The following is a 14,506-nucleotide window of genomic DNA, read 5'->3' on the forward strand; positions in this document are numbered from 1 at the left end:
CCTCAGAACTTAGTCATCCATGATAACAGAAGCAGAGCATTTTCTAAAACATTAAAAAATCTTAAGTGCTCTATACACATCAGGGATGGGTGGGCCAATGGGGGACAAATTAAGAAATTTCAGAAGCAAAGGAGGGAAGTACAGAGAACATCAAGGTTGGAATCCAAACTGTTTCAAGCCAGTTTCTGGCCAGTGCCTCCCACACTGGTCTCTGATATCTGAAAAGTGGTGTCAGTGAAGACTGAGCTGCATCTTCTCTTTGAACAGATGGCAAAGGAAAACAACTTCAAGGTAGAGTTCAAATTCCAGCATCATCTCAGGAGCTTCCACCGACATGAGGCAGCAGAAAGCCCCCCGTTCCTGTTCTCTGGACATGCTGTTACGCAGATTGAGGGCCATAGAAGCCAAGCAAGATGATAAGTTTGCCACCATCATGGATGCAGTAGGGGAGTTTGGCACATTCCAGCGGAGGCTGGTGGCCCTCACCTTCATTCCCAACATCCTGTCTGCCTTTTTCCTGTTTGCTGACATCTTCGTGTTCACACCACAGAAGCCCTATTGCAACAGCAGCTGGATACTGGCAGTGGGCCCCAACCTGTCGGAGTCTGAACGGCTGAATCTGACCTTGCCCCGAGCACCCAATGGCAGTTTCCTGACTTGCCTCATGTACTTGCCTGTGGACTGGGATCTGGATTCCATCGTTCATTTTGGCCTCAACCGCACAGACTCATGTCAAGATGGGTGGATCTATCCTGAGGTCAAGAAGCGATCACTGATCAATGAGGTGTGCCTTGTCCTGAGTCGTCTGTAGCTAACCCAGGACCCCAGAGATTTGCCCTCACCCTCACTGAACAGGTGGGGAAACTGAGGCTCAGGGAGGGGAAGCAATTGGCCCAAGGTCAACCCGCAGAGGCAGGGCCAGGGCAGAAACAGGATTCCTGCTGCCCAGCCCTGGTCTTACAGGTCTTAGCCAGGAAGCTAGAGTAGATTGGGGAGTAGGGGCAGATGTCAGGTGGCAGGGTTTGTCACCTGCCGAGAGAATTGCTTCTGTAGTTGTGGCTCTGCCCTCTGAAATCACAGAAATTAGGGAACTGGGGAAAGAAGCATCTTTGATCTGGTACCTCTTATGGAGTTTCTCAGCCTAAGCTGCTACCTGGGCCCTTCACAGCACAAACCTGCCCAGTTTGATTCTCTAGGGTGAGGCCTAGCATCTGTATTTGGGAAAGGGTCTTGGGTGATTCTGGCCTTTGCTCGGTTACCTCTTCACCCAACCCCCTTCTCGGCCTGTGTCTCTGGTCCCTCTCTCCAGGCCTAACTCCTAGAGTCTGCCAGATGCAGGATGGGATGCAGAGGTAACAGAGCTGAGGCATGCTGCACACACAGTTACCTGCCCCTGTCCCAGGCCCCTTCTGCCTAAAGGCCCACCCTGGGTGGAGGCTCAGTCTCGACCTAGAAGGCCCTGGGTGGAGGCCTGTGGCCAATCCCTGCATGTAACCCCCAGTTTGACTTGGTGTGTGGCAAGGAACCGAACCCGGAAATCGTGCGGAACATGTACTTGGCGGGACTCTTGACAGGGTCTTTCCTCTTCGGGTTCATAACTGACAAGTAAGTCTTCCGGAGTTCGCTCTGGGCCCCGGGACACCCCTGCCTCCTCCTTGTGGCCATTCAGAGCCGAAGAGTCTCAGTTTAGGGGAGGCAAGGGTAGGGGCCCTCCGGAGGCGGGTGTAGGCTCGGGGCCTGGTTCTGGTGCTGGGAGCGGGCTGGGGCCAGCCACATAGGTCCATGCACTTGGCACAGTCTCCCCTCCCTTCCATGCGCAGGCTGGGCCGCCACCCAAGCATCCTGCTGTCGCTGCTGGGGCTGATCATCTTCGGCTTCGGGACAGCCTTTGTCAACAGCTTTCACCAATATCTGTTCTTCCGCTTCGGCGTATCCCAAGCTGCGGTGGGCTACGCCATCAGCAGCGCGTCTTTAAGTGAGGCGGGGGGCGGGGCGGGACGGGGGCGCGCGTGTACCTACTGGGAGCCCGCAGGACAGGGGGAGTTGTGGCCCAGTCAGGCAGGCTGTGGAGGCCTAGAGATGCCAGAGAATCTGTGCCCACACTGCCCTTGCACCATCATCCCCCTGGTACCCCACACATCCCCCCTTCATACCCCTTGCTTCCCCCACCTGGGCCAGGTAGCTGCTAAGCCCTCTATATATATGTATTGCCTCCTTTCATCCTGGCAACTGTCTATTCGGTAGGCACTAATCTATTATTCCTTTAGCTGAGGAGGATACTTGAGCCTCAGGAAGTTAACCAACTTGCTCAGGGTCACACGGCAGTTAAGTGAAGGAGCTGGGATTCCACCCCAGGCCTGTGTGATGCAAAATTCCCAAGTGCCCGTACATTTATTCAGCCTCACAGCTGCCGTGGCCTGGTATGGAACCTGCTGGGGAACCCTGCTCCCGCTTCTCATTGGGAAATTTTCAGAGCCCAGCCAGAGGGAACTGGGTCCTCCACAAAGGCCGAGGTCTAGGTGGCCAAAGCACTGATGCACTAAGAGCCAAGACAAGGACAGTGATGTCTTGCCTTGCCTGTGTCAGGCCACATGTGAGGTACTGTACCCAGGGCCAGGGCTTCTCAGTGACAGGCGTGTGGTCAGGGGGGGAGGTGTTCAGAGAGAACAGCCAAGGTGAGGACAGACTGGAGGCTATGTCTGTGGTTTGGAGCTCAGGCAAGTGTGCCCTGGGGGCTCAGAGGCACTCTGCCTGGCTTTGAAGTGCTGTCTCTGGACTCGGATCCTGAGCAGGCAGAAGAAACCCGGTCCCTGAGCAGGGCTGGGGCATCTCAGAAGGCTGGAGGCAGGGGCAGCCCTGGGTGCCCTGAGCTGATTATGATTTTGTCCTCTTGGCCTCTGCACAGTCACTGAGTGGCTAGTGGGCATGCACCGGGCCCACGCCATCATCCTGGGACACTGCTTTTTCGCTATGGGGGTCATATTCCTGACGGGACTTGCCTACAGCCTTCCCCACTGGCGGCTGCTGTTTCTGGTGGGTGGGGCACCTGTGTTCCCCCTCATCTCTTATATCTGGTGAGCAAACGAATACAGGGCATGCACAGGGATGGGTCTGATGGGCTGGAGATTGAGGGGTGTGGAGGGTCCTTGAAGGGCTGGAGTTGGTGGGATTTTCCCTGGGAGAAAGTGTATGGGATGAGATGAGAAAGAACCAAGGGCAGAGCCTCTGGAACCCCAGCATTAACCCCATCAGAGGAGATCCTCAAAGAGATGTCAGAGAGGTGGTCAGAAAACCAGAAGGAAAGGTGTTGAAAGGCAAGAGTTCAAGGACAAGGGAATGGTCAGGGTTGAAGGCAAGAAAGGTGAGGCTGGAGAAGGGTCTGTTGGCCTTAGTGACCTTGACGTGGCTTCCGTGGAGCATCAGGAGGTTGAGGAGTGAGGAGGAGGAACTGAAAAAATATATCCATCCAGGAGGTGACACTTTCCCAGTGCTGGGCTGAGGCAGGCAGGGGGAAAGTGAGGACGTCTGTGGGCAGCCAAGGCAGAGTCAGGGAAGGGTCTCTGAGGTTTTTAATTGTAGGGGGGTCACAGACCTGAAAGACTGAAGCTATGAAGGGACAACTGCTGGAGCAAAACTTGCAGGAGTAATGAGGAGGGACTGGGCACAAGAGCAAGATGGCACTGCTTACTATGGGCAGGTGGCAAAAGGAGAGGAACGGAAGAGAAGGCAGATAGGGAGGTGAGAGGGAGCAAGCTGAAATCACCTTGTTAAGGGTTAGGCAGTTCTGGGTGAAGAAATGATCATATTGAATCTTGACATGATCACATGTTATCTTTACAAGATGGGCGTGAGTCTCATGTCCCAGAGGCTGGAGAGAGGGGTGAGGGAAGAGGCTTCAGGGAGTCAAAATAACTTGCCCAAGGTCACACAGCTAAAAAGTGGGAGACCTGGGATTTGACTCAGCCTGTCTGGCTCCAAAGCCCCTGCATTTTAACCACTGCACCGTACACAATATGGATTGTAAGAATTGGGGTTACCAGTTAAAAGTGAGGGCACATAGGTGGCTTGGAGACCTTCCAAATTGTGCAGAAGCTGGAGACCAGCTTTAACAGTTGTTGAGGTACCCCTAACGAGTGTGAGGACCTGGACCCAGCTGATGCCAGGTAGCATGGCATGTAGCTGGGAAAGAGGGTTTCATGACTTGATCTTTTTTTTTTGGTGGGGGGGAGGTATAGTTGTTTTACAATGTTGTGTTAGTTTCTACTGTACAGCAAAGTGAAGTAGGGTTCCCTGTGCTATACAGCAGGTTCTTATTAGTTATCTATTTTATACATATTAGTGTATATATGTCATTCCCTCATGACTTGATCTTAAAACATTTTTTAAAATGTGATTAATGAAATTGATGCATATGGTTAAAAATTAAGTAGTATCAAAAGGTTTGTGATGAAAAACAAGTCAACAATTTCAGCTCCCCTCAGCCCTCAGATGCTTTCCCAGAAGCCATCACACTGATCTCCCTTAGGGCTTTCTTCCGGCCGATGTCTACATAGTTCTACATTCTATGAGTAGACAGCTTATTGAATGGGACACAATTTTTCTTCAACCACTACCTGCAGACATGTCCTGTCAGCTCTCCCTTGCCTGACACTTGACAATATCTTGGGCAGGTTGTATCTCTTTCCCATCATTCTTGGTTGTAAGAAAAAGTCTCATTTTGATCATTAAGCTTCACTGGCAGTCATTAAAAAATCCAGTCATGTCCCCATTTAAAACTTGGTCTTATATCCAGTTCATACCTTCTCCCTGGTGGCTAGGTAGCTCAGCCTAGTCTGTTCTGACCTTTGCTTTCCTCCTCTGTCTCCCTGCTCTGATTTTTCAGGTTCCCAGCACCAGAGAAAAACGACAAAAGATGTGTTATCAATGGTCAGTGTCCTCCGTAGGGCAGATGTTCAAATGCCCCAGGAGCCCATCTGCGGGTCTTCAGAGTGTTGGCATTTCCAAATGCTCTAGGCACTGTCTTTGTGACCTCCTCCAGCTCCTGTCCCTAGCAGTTCACCCCATAGCCTCTTTCTGCAGAGGTCTTCTCGCCCTAGCACACGGGGTGCCTTCAGGACATCAGGGTCCACTTGGCTAAAAACTCATTGGCCCCCACCCCCCCAGGCTGCCACTGTGGGCTGCTGCCACCAACCTCCTGCCTGACCATACCCAGAGGGAGAAGGGACCCCAGTCTCTGGGTTTGTGTAAATCCTCCAAATTCAGGAGATACACAAGGACTCTACCAGAAACTCTTCTGTCTAGAGTACAGGTACCAGGGCAAGCCCACAAGTTTCTGAATCAGCAAGCTCCAGCCAGAGGATGGAAGGACAGACTCCCTTTCTCTAAGGCAGTGCCCTTCACCAGGCTTGAGTTGATGAGCAACATGGGGAGGGGAAGAGATTCAAGACCCTCTCACTTCCATGAACAGGAAATTTCCAGCCTTTCTAGGTGGCTGAGGGAGGTGGCTGCTGGGCTGTTTTGTATTATTATTATTTTTTTAATAAGTCCTGTCCTGAATGTGGTAACACCTCTCTTTAGAAGGTGAGGTTATCAGCCATTCTTACTAGCTTTGGGACTTAGCTGAAATTCCAGGCAAAAAAGTTCCATGTTACATTCGATTATACCGCTCTTCCTTTTCTCTGATTTCATTTCTTTCGTGATAGCATTTGGAATTTTGTTTTTTAATTTATTTTTTTATTTATTTTTTGGCTGCACTGGGTATTCGTTGCTACGCTTTGGCTTTTCTCTAGTTGCGGCGAGCGGGGGCTACTCTTTGTTGTGGTGCGCAGCCTTCTCATTGCAGTGGCTTCTCTTGTTGCAGAGCACAGGCTCTATGCGCGCAGACTTCAGTAGTTGTGGCACGTGGGCTCAGTAGTTGTGACTTGAGGGCTCTAGAGCGCAGGCTAAGTAGTTGTGGCGCACAGGCTTAGTTGCTCCGCAGCATGTGGGATCTTCCTGGACCAGGGCTCGAACCCGTGTCCCCTGCATTGGCAGGCGGATTCTTAACCACTGTGCCACCAGGGAAGTCCCTTGGTGACTTTCTTGAGGACAGTTTTGCAGCCTTAGAGTGGAGAAGGATAACAGGGTGACTGGTTGCTGGCCCCTGGGTCGGGGGGAATAGGAACAGGGGCAGGTAGAGGGGATGACGTTGTCTCTAGAGCCCTGGGTGTGTGTGTACAGTGACCGGCCACAGAGTCCAGGCTGGGGCGGGAGGAGGGACAGTTGCAAGAAAACAGCAGGGACTGATGGCATAGTTTTGTCAAGAGTGCCTTATCAGGTTCATACTAGCTCTGACTTTGTGACCTTGGGCAAGCCCTTACTCCCTGAGGCTGAGAATAAAATGGGAATAATCATACTAGGTCGGGGCTTGGAGGGGGGGGATTAACAAACTGATAAGATAAGGGCACTTAAGAAGTGCTTTAAATGTTAATCTGTGTGGATTCTTCAACCTGGTAGCATTGGGAAGAACCAAGGGCCTAGGGTTATTTTGAGGTCAAAGGCAGTGGGAGGTGTGGCTGGGAGGAGATGGGCCAGAGTGGAGACCTCCATTCACCTAGGCAGGGGCTGGGCCCTGGGGTCAAACCTGGGGTCCTACCCCCATACCCTCCAGGCTATTAGGAGATGGAGAGGAAACAGGAGAATTCCCCAACTACAAGAACGAGGCTCTAATAGAGGGTGTGGACAGGGAGGACAGTATGCCTGGCAGGTGGGGACAACCTCCAAGATAGAAAACAGCTCTTAGAGGTGGCTCCGAGGGAAGGAAGCTGTAGTGCAGAGGCAGTCAGTGGGCAGGGTGTCACTGAGCAGCAGTGGGTACTGTGTATGGCTTGGGCAGGGGACAGGCTGACTGCCGGGGGGGGTGGGGGAGGTGGGCGTGGGAGGCCAAGGTTGATGGTCGCCTTCAGGGCCTCCAACATCTGAGTCACCTCATGCTGGAGCAGGATGGCCACCGCTGAGGCTGGGATGGTGCCAACGTGGGTCTGCGGGGCATCTTGGAGTGATGGGTAAGAGAGGGGCGGGCCATGCAGGATTCTCCCAGAGTCCCCACGGTGGCTGATGATGAAAGGGAAGCTGAAAGAGGCCAAGCAGGTGCTGTGCTATGCAGCTGGTGTGAACAAGAAGACCATTCCTTTAAGTCTGCTGGATAAGGTAAGAAGCCTAGAATGGGACCAGGGCAGGGGGCTATGCAAGGGACTCTTCCCTCCTCATCCTTTCAGATGGGACCTCGGCCCAAAGGGTGTCCCCAGCCCACTGCTTGAGGAGTACGGTGACAGCAAAATCAAGCCCTGCCAGGGGAAAGACAGAGGCCAGGCTGGCCCTGTGGGGGGCAGGCGGACTTTGTGAGTTCTGTTGGGGGAAGGAGCAAGCTGGGGTCTCGGCCCTGCCTCTGGCTGGTCCTGCTTGGCCCTGTAGCTGCAGCTGCCTGGAAAGAAGGTGACTACGGCCTCTATCCTGGACTTCTATAGCAACAGGCACCTCCGCAAGGTGACCTTGGTGCTGTGCAGCATGTGGTGAGTACCCAGCAGGGACTGTGAACGGCCTTGCAGGCCAGGGGTACAGGAGACAGTGGGCGTGGGCAGGCTGCAGGGGGAGCGTGGCCTGAGGACCCTGGTGCGGCCTGCAGAAGCCAGATCTCTGCGCTCATTTCTCTCCTCCATTGCCGCCCTGCTGCGCTCTCCTCTGCCTCTGTCTTTATTCCTGGCCCCGGCTTCCTGTGTCTTTTTCTCTAAGTGTCTCTCTTCTGGCAATGAATTCGAGGTTTGCTATCGGTTGCAACTATTATATGCTGAGCCTCAGGATGAAGGAACTGGGAGTGAACACCCACTTCGCACAAGTGATTCCTGGCATGATGGAGGTGCCCGCCCGGCTCTGCTGCGTCTTTCTCCTTGAGCAGCTGAAGAGGAAGCGAAGCCTGGTTCTGACTTTCCTCCAAGGCGCCCTCACGTGCTTCCTTAGCCTTCTGCTCCCCGCAGGTACAGCTTCCCCTAACCTCCCACTTCACCCCCCACCCCCGATGGCAGCCCCAGCCTTCCGGCTTCCTCAAACCCCTCCCTCCTGCCTCCTGCCCCTATCCAGCCAACAGAACACCTTGGCAGTTAGCCTCATGCATCCACAGCCCACCTGCCCTACAGAGGCCCTGGCATGTCCTGAGCAGGGGCCGTTCACTAGAGCACTGCCCTCTCGGAGGGGAGGCGGGTATCCCAAACAGGGCGCCTGCAGCTCCCAGAGGCCTGGGAAGGGAGGACGTGCTGTCCAGAGGAATCGTCCTTGTGCAGGAGAGCGGGCAGCCTTCTTCTGCCTGATTCCAACTCCTGTCAATAATTAAATGTGAACAGATGCAGCCAAAGTAGTTCTTCAACTGCTTCCCCTGCCCTGTCTCATCTGTAGTCTCACCAGGAAAAAAATCACTTGCCCGCTGAAGATTGAGCGTAACGTTGGGCCAAACTCTCAGGAACAATTCTTGAATGGAGGCCACTCCTTCCCAGGGCGGGCACAGTGCCCTGCGCCCTGTCAACTCAGAACTAGGGAAGGAAATGGGAGGGCGGGCTGGCAATATTTTCAGAATTTCAAAGAACCCTAAGACAATGCATATGCTCCAGGTCACAAGGCGAGAAGAGTGTGGCAGGGCTGAGAACGTGGACATTAAGATGTCAGTGTTGGGAATATTCTGCCGGCCCAGTGGTTAGGACTCCGAGCTTCCACTGCAGGGGGCCCCGGGTTCAATCCCTGGTCAGGGAGCTAATCCTAATCCCGCAAGCCGCGTGCCATGGCCAAAAATAAAAGATGTCAGTGTTCATTCACCTGATCAGAATTGCTGACCACGAGCGCCCCCTCAGCCTCTGGGGCCGGGATGGCGGAGCCTGCATCCGGGGTCCACCTCAAGGGGTTCCCTCACTTTCCCTGGGATCTGGAATTTTGTGTGTCTTGACCTGGACTCTTCCTCTCCCAGATGTTGGCAGTGTTGACAGGCTAAAACAAGATGGGGGAAACAAAGCCATTGTTCAATTTCTATTGTTTGGTGTTTTTTTAAAAAAGTGGGTCTATAATGAGTCAAGCAGAAATGTCTGAAACTCTCAAATGTGTGAGAGAAACTAGGAGGAAAATCCCCAATATATAAAATTAGATCTCCGATTTCATCCCAGAGCCAAGTAAGGCCAGACCCAAAGTGGGGAGTGGGGAGGCCTAGGGCAGGGTCCAGCAGACGCTGATAGGAAAGGAGCTGAAACTCCTGGCACCAGGTCAGTGAGCAGGGGGTCCAGCTCCCGGCTTCCCCAGGCCTGAGGAAGGGCGTTTCCCAGGATCTTTTCTTCCTCCTCCAATGTACACGTCTGGAGTTGGGCATCCTGGAATGTCTAGCTGTTCAGGCCCCAGGGACCAGGCTTGCAGAGGATGAAGGGGAAGTGGGGAGAGCCCTGAGCAGGGAGTCCGGCACACAAGGCGCAGGCCTGGGGCTGAGTGGACGCTCCAGGAGGTGCTGGCCGTGGGGCGGGTGAAGCTGTGTCTGGGTGAACATGTGGAAGACAGGGAGGCAGAGGTGCAACAGCTGAGCCCACTCAGTAGATGGTGGCCTGAGAGGCCACAGAGGTCCCACTCCACTGACCAACTCTCCCACTGCAGATGTACTCATTCCCGGCCTGGCTGGGCCTCTAGCAGACTGACCCTCCTCTGAGTCTACTGGCCAGCTGACCAGGTGGTCTGGGTGGACCTTCAGATGCCTTCTAAGAGGGATTGAGGGAGGGCCGGTGGGCAGGCCCCCCAACCTGCCCCGAGGGAAGGATGGCCACAGACTCAGGTGGCCACATTGTCTGACCACAGAGTTGAAATCCCCCTTGGTCTTGATAATCGTGCTTGGAGAGTTCAGCCTGGCCGCCACGGTCACCGTGTTCTACATCTACACTTCTGAGCTCCTCCCCACTGTCCTCAGGTAGGGGGCCTGGTGGGTGATGGCCGTGGGGGCATGGGGAGTGTGGGGCAGTAGCAAGATGAATAACAGCAGCTGAGATTGGGCAATCGTGAGAGGCACCCTGCTAAGCAATTTACATGGGTTGCTCCCTTTAACCCTCACCAAAAAAATCTCCCTAACGCCATCATTAACCCTATTTCAGACAGGAAATCAGAGAGATAAGGACACTGGTTCAAGGTCAAACATAGCAGGTGACAGAAGTGGGATTCAGACCTAGGCGGTCTGACTCCAGTCCCTGACTTGCACTGACGGCCTGAAATGTGACTGGGCCGCTCTGAGGTTCAGGCCCTTCTCCACGGGAGCCCTTGGTGATGGCTGCAGTATCCTCCTCCCCACCCACCCCCGCATACCCACGCTATGGTGTGTGGTCTTACTTTTCCCACTCCTGAACCCATGAAGAAACTACTACCTCCCTTGCAACAGTAAAGAACTAAATTCTCCAAGATTGCACAGTGAGTTGGGACAGGGTGGAGATGAGGGGTGTGGGGTTTTCCCTAAAACCTTTTTCTACCCTACCCAGTCTCTGGGCCCAAGAAGCCCCCAAATGAACTTTCACCTCCCCTTCCAGGGCAACAGGTCTGGGGCTACTGACTCTGGTCTGGGCGGCTGGAGGTATCTCATCCTTGATAGTCGTCAACCAGAACATCGCCATCCTACCCGTCTTTCTCTGCTGCATCTCAGCCTTCGTGGCTTTGTTCTTCTGCTTCAAGCTGCCAGAAACGCAAGATCAGCCCATCCCTGACAGCCTGGAGCACCTTCCCCCAGAGAGAAGGTAGGTGTGTGAGGCTTCTGGGCTCTGGTCAGAACAGGGCCTCGTTCTCAAGCACTGTCCATCCCTGCCCCTTTGCCAGAAGGGCCTATGATACAAAGGCTACTCTATGTCCACAGCAGACTCCCTAGCTCTACTGGATGCTGCCACGTGCCTCTGCCAGCTCCCACCCTGCCTGGCTCTCCTGACCCAGCCTGGGCCTTGTCTTCTTCTCTCCTCATTCCCTGGTGCCTGTCTGGACTGGGGTGATGCCCTTGGAAATACTCAGGGCTCCCTCCCATCCCAGGGCACAGGGGACTGGCTTGGAACCAGCTTTCTGAGTACCTCTCCATTCCTTTCTGAACTCCCAGTTCCTCACAAAGGACCCAGTCTTGATTTACGACTCTGGCCTCTTGGCCCCAGTAGCCCAGGACCCCATGTGGGAAATGGGCTCCACCCAACTGCTTCATGGGCACTTCTGGTCTCTGGTCTCCTAAGTGCCCCCAGAGAAGGCTTGTCATGATTGGTAGAACCATCCCTTCTGGGATTTGGGCCAGCAAAGCCCAGAACTCTCTTCCTGGACCTGAGCAACAGGGAGGGGCAGAGGCTGCTTGATGTCCTACAATGTCCTCTGCTAATAGCACAGGGGCCTTTGGCCTTCCTCAGCCCTCCTCCCCACCATCCTCCTGCTCCTTGCCTCCTTTTGCAAACTCTCATTGACACCACCTATGCTAGGCATTGTACCAGGGCTGGACTGTCAGAGGTAAGAGGTCCCTAGGCTTAAGCAAGCCGTAGTTTATAGGGAGACAGATATGCAAACAGTTATCACCAATGGACTCTGACAGAGGGACGTACAGGACGTATAGGGACCCCAGGAGGGAGGAACTTTAGTTTGGGGAGTTGGGGCAGGTTTCCCAGAGAAAGTGATATTTGAGTAGGGCTTTGAAGGATGAATAGGCGTTTGCCCCATTGTAGAGAGGGGGAGTGCCATGCAGCAGAGTGACAGCATAGTAGGTAAGAACACAGGCTCTGGAGCCAAAGGGTCTGGATTTCTATTTCTGCTAACACTTCCTAGCATGTGCACAGGGAAGTTACCTAATACTCCTGAGACTCAGTTTCTACATTTGCAAAATGGGATGATAACATAGTAATAATAATAGCTAACCTGTATGGAGCATTTACCATGTGTCAGGTCCTGTTCTAGATACATGCCTTTTCACATTTCATCCTAACAACCACCACATACAATAGTGACAGGTAGGTCCTGTCACTATCCCTCATTTTACAGGTGAGGAAACTGAGGCACAGAGAGGTAAAGACATGGAGCTGAGCCTTCCTGTCTCATAGGGATTTGGGAAAGTTACACCCATATAAAGTGGTTGGAGGAATTTCCTGGCGGTCCAGTGGTTAGGACTCCGCACTCTCAATGCAGAGATTCGATCCCTGGTCAGGGAACTAAAATCCCACAAGCCACATGGTGCGGCCAAAAATAACTAACTAATTAATTAATTTAAAAAATAATAAAGTGGTTGGCACAGTGGCTCGAGGCAAGTGCTCAGTAAATGCTCGTGATGAAGATGGTGGACAGCGTCCCAAAGATGCAGAAGAGTGAAGGGTCTGACTAGGGTTGGGAGACGGAACAGGTCTGCTCCTGGAGGTGAGGGTCCCTCACGGGCTTGTGGCGAAGCTTGGCTGGGGACCCGCCAAGGCGTGGGAAAGACCCACCTCTCAGGAATGCAGAGCCAGGCCTGGCCGGTGCTGCTTTTCTCAGCTCCCAAAAAGATGCAGCTCATGAGTTTTTCTCCAATGGTTTCTTCAGGACCATGAGCGAGGACATGTCGAGCGAGGACATGTTATGTGACGATGTGACAGAGGAAGTGGCCAGGAACACCATTTTCAACGCCATGATGACAAATATGGACCAAGACAGTCTCTCCAACCTGTCTTTGCAACTGGAGAAGAGGAAATAGACAAACAGGAGGACTGAGGGCCAGGCCCCCAGATGATCTCGGGCTGGAGTTGAGTGGCAGGATCTGGGGATGTGGATCTCAGACCATGAATTCCGGTCCCAGTGCAGCTTGGTGGGGGCAGGGTCAGTCCTGCCCCGAGGCCAGCCCTGGAGATCCAAAAATGGCCCCTTCTCGGGGAGCTAGGGTGTGATTCATTCCAATAAAGGTACCATGTTGGACTTGAGACAACTAGGTCAGAATTGTCTGTGTCTGGAGGACCCAGAGGCCCAGGCCAGGAGGAGAGTGGTTCAGACAGGCTTCTCGGAGTCCTTAATGTCCTAGCTGACCTCTGAGGACAACGAGGGGTTGTCTGATTGGGGGGTGTGGGGGGGCCGTGTCTGTGAGGGCCGGGAGTGGGCAAGGGCGCCACTCGCCTCCACGCTGCCCACATCTTTTAGCCCAGGCGTCCGCTAGTGTGGGTGGTCTCCCCACTCAGGTGCAGGCTGAGGACAGATTCCACAGCCCCGCTGTGTGTGTGTTCACCTGCCGAGGCAGGGGTGGAATGTAAAGGAATAATGAGAAATTCTCCCTTTTGTGCCATGGCACAAGGGCTTTCTCACTCCCTCTGCTGCTCCCAGATAAGCACGGCCTTGGGGATTACCTATCTCAGTCTCATCCTCAGGGAGTGGGGAGCGGGGTGTCTCCCCTGATGATTCCATCCTGGCTGGCCTCTGACCTCCACCACCCTGAGGATAAGCCCTCAAGCCCCAGCTCACAGTCCTGACTGCCCTGAGGGTGAGTCTGCATTCCCAGCCAGCGTGGGGGCTCCCCGAGGCAGGGCCCAGGACTCCTCATCCACTGGTCAGACCTGGAAACCTTTGGGTCAGGCCCTGGGCTCCACCTCCTCTCTCCCTGAGAGGAGAGTTCCTGAGGGTAGGGGTGGGCTCTTCTCTCCCTGCTCAGTTTATTTGGAAGATCATTCATTATCAGCTTGCAGGGAGGTGCTAACCGCTGGAGCTTCTGCGGGAAGGAGAGAAAAGAATGTCCGCCTTCACGGAGCCCGGGGTCTCCCGGGCAGAACTGGAGAGCAGGGCAGCAGGGCACAGCTTCCGGTACCCTGGCCCAAGCACAGTGCTTTGGGCATGTTTTCCCAAGCTTCAGGACAGCAAGAAGCTGGTGCCAGGCCTTCCTCTTAAAATATCATTTTCTTTTTTTTTAAATTGAAGTATAGTTGATTTACAATGTTATGCTAATTTCTGCTGTACAGCAAAGTGACTCAGTTATACACATATACACATTCTTTTTTTTTTTTTTTTCTATTTTTTTTAGCCACGCTGCGTGGCATGCGTGATCTTAGTTCCCCCAATCAGGGATCAAACCTGGGCCCCCTGCAGCGAAGCACAGCGTCTTAACCACTGGACCGCCAGGGAAGTCCTTACATTCTTTTTTTTTATGTTCTTTTCCATTATGGTTTATCCCAGGAGATTGGATACAGTTCCCTGTGCTATACAGTAGGACCTTGTTTATCCATTCTAAATGTATTAAAATACCATTTTCTGATTTCTTTGTTCTTTACCCAGTTTCCCAGGATTGCCTTCAAAGAGGGGTTTGAAGGGCCCAGAAAAAGAGGTCTCGAAAAGTTTCTGCTCACAGGACGACAGGATACTTTAAAGGCCTCCCTTGCTCTTTCTGTGGGAGGCCTGTCTATGAGCTCTGATGGCCAACATATTAGCTATGTTTATTTATTTATTTATTTATTTTTATATAATAATTCTTTTTTTTTTCTTTTGATTTATTTATTTACTG

General features: G+C 53.2%; 1 protein-coding gene across 1 annotated transcript; it reads left to right on the forward strand.

Moving 5' to 3' along the window:
• Positions 1-328: 328 nt before the first annotated feature.
• Positions 329-14,435, forward strand: SLC22A14 (solute carrier family 22 member 14). Its single transcript, XM_082412883.1, has 10 exons — positions 329-784; positions 1,502-1,605; positions 1,821-1,975; positions 2,906-3,074; positions 7,068-7,188; positions 7,453-7,550; positions 7,798-8,012; positions 9,856-9,964; positions 10,572-10,775; positions 12,571-14,435. The coding sequence occupies exons 1-10, from the start codon at positions 335-337 to the stop codon at positions 12,719-12,721; spliced, it is 1,776 nt and encodes a 591-aa protein (XP_082269009.1). The 5' UTR covers positions 329-334; the 3' UTR covers positions 12,722-14,435.
• The last annotated feature ends 71 nt before the right edge of the window (positions 14,436-14,506 follow it).

This window comes from Balaenoptera physalus, assembly GCF_965194825.1.
Source record: "Balaenoptera physalus genome assembly, chromosome: 11".
In the NCBI taxonomy this organism is placed as follows: Eukaryota; Metazoa; Chordata; class Mammalia; order Artiodactyla; family Balaenopteridae; genus Balaenoptera; species Balaenoptera physalus.